The sequence below is a fragment of the Austrofundulus limnaeus genome, unplaced genomic scaffold (assembly GCF_001266775.1).
Source record: "Austrofundulus limnaeus strain Quisiro unplaced genomic scaffold, Austrofundulus_limnaeus-1.0 Scaffold78, whole genome shotgun sequence".
NCBI classification, from domain to species: Eukaryota; Metazoa; Chordata; class Actinopteri; order Cyprinodontiformes; family Rivulidae; genus Austrofundulus; species Austrofundulus limnaeus.
Window position 1 is genome coordinate 878,505 of NW_013952480.1, and position 5,296 is coordinate 883,800.

General features: G+C 45.6%; 1 protein-coding gene across 1 annotated transcript; it reads left to right on the forward strand.

Moving 5' to 3' along the window:
- The first annotated feature begins 719 nt into the window (after positions 1-719).
- Positions 720-3,639, forward strand: tril (TLR4 interactor with leucine-rich repeats). The gene has a single exon (XM_014011201.1). The coding sequence runs from the start codon at positions 928-930 to the stop codon at positions 3,334-3,336; it is 2,409 nt and encodes an 802-aa protein (XP_013866655.1). The 5' UTR covers positions 720-927; the 3' UTR covers positions 3,337-3,639.
- Positions 3,640-5,296: the final 1,657 nt, after the last annotated feature.

Below are 5,296 nucleotides of genomic sequence, written 5' to 3' on the forward strand. Positions count from 1 at the left end.
AAAATGTCCATCTAATCAAGTTTTCCCATCTCATATCCTGCCAGAAAGTATTGTTGATCTTTTGTCACGAATGTGTTAGATTATTAATCTTGTTAGCCTGGATTTAATTTTATTATTATTATTATTTCAAAATAATTTACCAAGTGCAATAATCTTACTGCGCTGGCAGATTATTTCACTTAATTTGAGAATATTCAGACTATAATTTAGTTTTTGTAACTTATTTTTGTTGCAGTGTGTGTTGGGGAGGACTCAGCTTTTATCATACCATTTCTTTTATTATTATTATTATTATTGCTCAAAATCTGTCAGATTGACGGAGTTATGGCCATTCATGTTTGTGGCTATTTTGAGTTTCATGTTCCCAAAGTATTTTGGTAACTTTCACAAAAACGCAGGCACAAGGTGGGCGATAGTGTTTTGCCTTGTCTAATAATACTGTTTAAAAAAAAGATTCCCAGTGTTTCTTTGGGATCCTGTGGAAAGGACATGTTCTCGTGTGTGCACACCAGGAATCTGATCCCCCACGGTGGCTGCGGGGGCGCGCACAGAACTCGGTCAAAGTGGAGAGTTGCGCGCGTTTTATGTCGTGCGTCAAACGTGCACATCTGGTTGTGGCAGGGTCACAGAGTTGCGKGGGAGGGACTTCTTCGTTGTGTGTGTGTTGTGTGTGTGAGCGTGAGTGTGCTCGTCTGTGTGTGTGTTCACAGCAGATGACCACATGAGGGGGATTCAGGAGGTGATCGTTTCCTCATCCAGCCTCAGAGCGCATTGGACCAATTAACCCGCCGCTCAGCGGTGCAGCCATGAGGTGAGCAGCGTTCTAACGACAAACCATGGAGCTGTGCAGCGTGACGGAGGAGACTGCACCTGAACGTCACAAATCCGAATGAACGCCTCGGCGCTTGTTCCAGCCGCGCTCCGGACATGGATACGCGCCGCGTCCTGCTGGGGCTCTGCTTTTTCCTGCTGCTTCCGCCGTCTGTCTCGCCGGTGACAGACTTCTGCCCCGAACGCTGCGACTGTGCGCACCCGCAGCAACTCCTGTGCGCCAACCGCGGGCTGCGCGCCGTGTCCAAACCAGCTCCCAGCTCCGATGACGCGCTGATCTTCAACCTCGCGGGGAACTTCATCGCCAACATCTCTGCCTCCGATTTCTCACGGTATGGTCGCCTCATCAGGCTGAACTTGCAGTTCAATCAAATATCAGATATTCACCCAAAGGCGTTTGAGAAACTGTCCCAGCTGGAGGAGCTGTTTCTGGGTCATAATCTGTTAACAGATGTAGCTGCTGGGACCTTACAGCCCCTGAGGAAACTAGCTGTTCTCTATGGGAACAACAATGCCCTGAAGAAAATCACACCAGAGATCTTCTGCAACTTGGAGAATCTGGTAAAACTGCGCCTGGATGGCAACTCCATAGATGTTCTGCAAGATTCTGTTTTTAGAAGTTTAACCAGTCTGCATTATCTCCACCTGGAACACAACAAAGTGCAACATGTCCACAGAGATGCTTTTTCCAAACTGTCCCAGCTGCGCTTCCTGAACCTGGCCCACAACAAGCAGTCCGCCGTCACCAATGTTCTCACGTTCTCTCAGCTCAGAGCTCTTACAACGTTGCTGCTGTCCGAGAATGAGATACAACACGTCGGAAACCACGTCTTCCAGAATCTCAAAAGGCTGACCAAGCTTTCCCTCAGCAACAACAGGATCTCTCGTTTGGACAGCGAGGCCCTGAAGGGACTGTCGAGCCTCAGGGAGCTTCTGATTGATGGCAACAAGTTGGAGGAAGTCCCCACCGGTCTCCTGGACCCTCTGGTGCGCATCGAGCGACTGGACTTCAGTCGCAATCGAATCGCCAACGTGAACTCTTCGGCCTTTTCCAAACTGAAGTATCTGAAGGTGCTGAAGCTGAGCAACAACGTCCTCACCAGTCTGTCAGGGGGTATTTTTGCCCTGAACAATGTGCTTTATGACTTGGATCTCCGGGGCAACAACTGGACCTGCGACTGTCGCCTGGAGGAGCTGAAGAGATGGATGATTACAGCTCATTCTCGGGGCAAACTGTTGGCTGCGTCGGTGCAATGCCACCACCCTGTAACTCTGAGGGGGAAGTATCTGGACTATGTGAACAGCTCCCAGCTGCAGCCCCGAGGGAACTGGAGCCATTCCTGCACGAGTGGAGCCGGCCCCGAGGAGAGCCGGGGAGGGGGCGTGCTGGTGAAGGTGGAGGCAGAGAAAAGAGGAGCGCTGTACCCACTGGATGACGAAGAGAAAACTGGTGAGAGAAATCGAACAGAAGGTTTGGGACAAGGGAGCAGGGGTGGAACAATGAGAAGAGAAGGAGAGAAAAGGAAAAGAGCGGGACAAGATATCCAGGAAGACCAAGAGGGTGCAAAACCTTTGTCTTTTCTAAAAGAAGCAAAAACAGAGCATCGTTCTGCAGAGTCTGCTGCTAAACGTCCCAAAGGAAGACGCAGGTCCAAGATTCCTGCAAAGACGAATCCATCAACAACTTCCAATCCAAGTCATGAAACAAGCATGTGGTCCAGTACCAGTTCTCCGGTCCAGTCCAAGGAAAAGTTTGATCTTTTGAGGTCAGCCCAGGAGGAGGCTCTACCTGTGATCACAGATCCTTGTGTGTTCAATCGCCATTTCATCACTAACGTGTCCGTGGATGAAGTGACGTCTACCACCGTCACTGTCTACTGGACCACCAGGGCTCACCACCGCTACACGTCGGGACCCAGGATGGCCCTTCACGAAGTCCACTTTCGAATTCTGTTTGACCGATTTGGCAACCCGGATCGTTTCCCGCGCTACGTCTACGCCCCCGGTTCGTCCCGCGCCGTAACCCTTCGAGAGCTCACCCCAGGGGTGACCTACATGGTCTGCGTAGAAGGAGTGGTGGGAGGATCCGTGTGCCAAGTGGCGCCTCGGGACCACTGCGGGGGGCTAGTCACCCTCCCCGAGGAGGAGGGCCGCAGCAATGCCACCCTGACCTCCGACCTCCAGCTGGTGACGGTGGCGACGCTGGTGGGGAACGGCGTGCTGCTGCTGGTCATCACTGGGGTCTGGGTGGGGCGGAGCCTCAGGCGGAGGCTGCAGAAGAGGAAGTCAGCCGTACATGTGCGTCACATGTACTCCACGAGGAGGCCATTCCGCCCCGGCATGGCCTCGACCTCCATGTCCACAGACTTCACCAGCTACCAGAGCAGTCGGCCGTCGCGACTCGCGCCGCTGGAGGAAGGAGATCTCATCGAGTTTCCCTGCGATCGCTTTCTGGACAGCTGTGGCGCTCGCAGGGACGGCAGCATGCAGAGATTCTCCGACTAAAACCCAGAGAAACTCACTCAAACCTGAACATGTTACCACTGTGCTGCCTTGAAACTAATATATGTAAATTAGAGTCAGTTTCCATCTTTGCTTCAGCTTTTAGAATATCTAGTTCTCTTAACTGAAACGCTCAAGAAACACATCCTGAACTTGGCTTTRTTACAGGAAACAAAATCTGAAGCCTTTTTTTTCAAAGTAGCTGAACTCACTATCATTTCAGACTCCAGAGGAAGTCCAGTTCCTTTGACCTCGCCTTCCTCATTGGAGCCTTTCCTCTTTCATTTCCTCACACCTGCAAATGCCTCTAAACATGTGACTTTTTCTTTTCTTTACTTTACTTTTTTTTGTTGTTTTTGTACACATATGAATGATGTACCACTGATTTCAAATATGGTGCTAATACTGATTCCGCAGACATAATATTGTCTTMTATTTGTACAGAATGTAATGATGGCTGCTGGTTGGCAGGGGAAAACAACATTTTGTATAACAATTATTATGTTTTCTACTTTTTTATGGAGCATTGTATCAATTTGCATTATACAAAGAAGTAAAAAAATCCCTAATAATGTGACTAATATGTCGTGTCAGTGATTGTGGGTGGGTTAGTTGTACAGAAACTGAATATAAGATTTATTTGATGAAGCAAAACGAGGCTTTGTGTAGAAGCGATGGAAGACAACACAGCAGAGAAMGAAAAGTTTTAAATATTTTTTCCCCACTGGAAAAAAAAGTTGCTCATTATTTTTTGGAGCAATAAATCCTCAGCTTTAAAGGCAAAGTGAACGTGTGTGTGAGGTTGTTAGAGCAGTTTGTGTCAAAATGCAGTCTGGTAATGGTTAGAAGGTTTCTTTGTTTGACTCAACTGGGTGGAGTTCCTCCCACATTTAGTCTAAATCATACTCATGCCCAGGAACATGAGCATACATATTCATGTACACATACAGGGTAACTGCAGGACATTTGAGGTGTCAGAAGTTAAAGCTCGTCATAATTCTACTGAGATGATCCATTTATCTGCCATACTTTTTTCGGCATTTATCTTGTACCACAATTTTTGTGCTATTTCAACAATTTATAGAGTATATCAAAATGTTCAGCTCCTTGAGAATAATCCAGCTATGGCCTTTGGTATTTCAGCAATACTTTGTGAGATATTTAGCTTTTGCTTCCATTTTTTCTCATTAAAAATGAATGGAGCCATTATGAACAAACAATACCCTTCAAAACGTTCCTGTTTTTTTACCTTGTGTTCTGCTTCTTTGTGMTAATTTTGGCTTCTTAAAGCTTCTTTTTTGCTATTATTTCTTCTTTTATTTATCTCTCCTTCTGCATCTTTCAGCTATTCTCATTCCAACTGGTTATACTTTTCTTTCAGCTAATTTAATCTTTTTGTGCTTCTTTCAGCTGCTTTCTAGTAATTTCAGCTGCATTTTTAACTACTTATTTTCAGCTAATTTTGGCTTTATTTCAACTTTTTGTGATGTTTCAGCTTCTTACTGCTTAATTCAGCGAATGTGCCCTTTCCTTTTATTTGTGCTAATTTTTCCCTTTTCAGCTACATTTTAGCTTTTTCAATTAATTTCAACTGTTTTAGCAATTTTACAACTAATTGCAACTTTTTATACTTCTTTTCTTCTTTTTCTATTTTTTCTCTCTCTAATTTCACCATTTGGCTGCTAATGTCAACTAGTTTCTGCTAATTTAGCTTCTCTTTGCCAATTTTAGCTACTTTTACTTGACTTCAGCTACTTTCAGCAAAAATCTTTCAACAATAAGCATTCACATTGCATTTTTGCAGGGAATATGAAAAAGTTCACACTGAGATTCTGAATATGAATTCCAGATTTAAACAAAGGTTTTTATTCGTATTCTCTGATGTTTTGTATTTAACTAAAAGGGGAATTTCCACTTATTCACACACACACACACACACACACACACACACACACACACACAC

What these genes read in the sequence shown, in the direction of transcription:
- tril (XM_014011201.1), top strand. Translation starts at nt 928, where the DNA reads ATGGATACGCGCCGCGTCCTGCTGGGGCTCTGCTTTTTCCTGCTGCTT.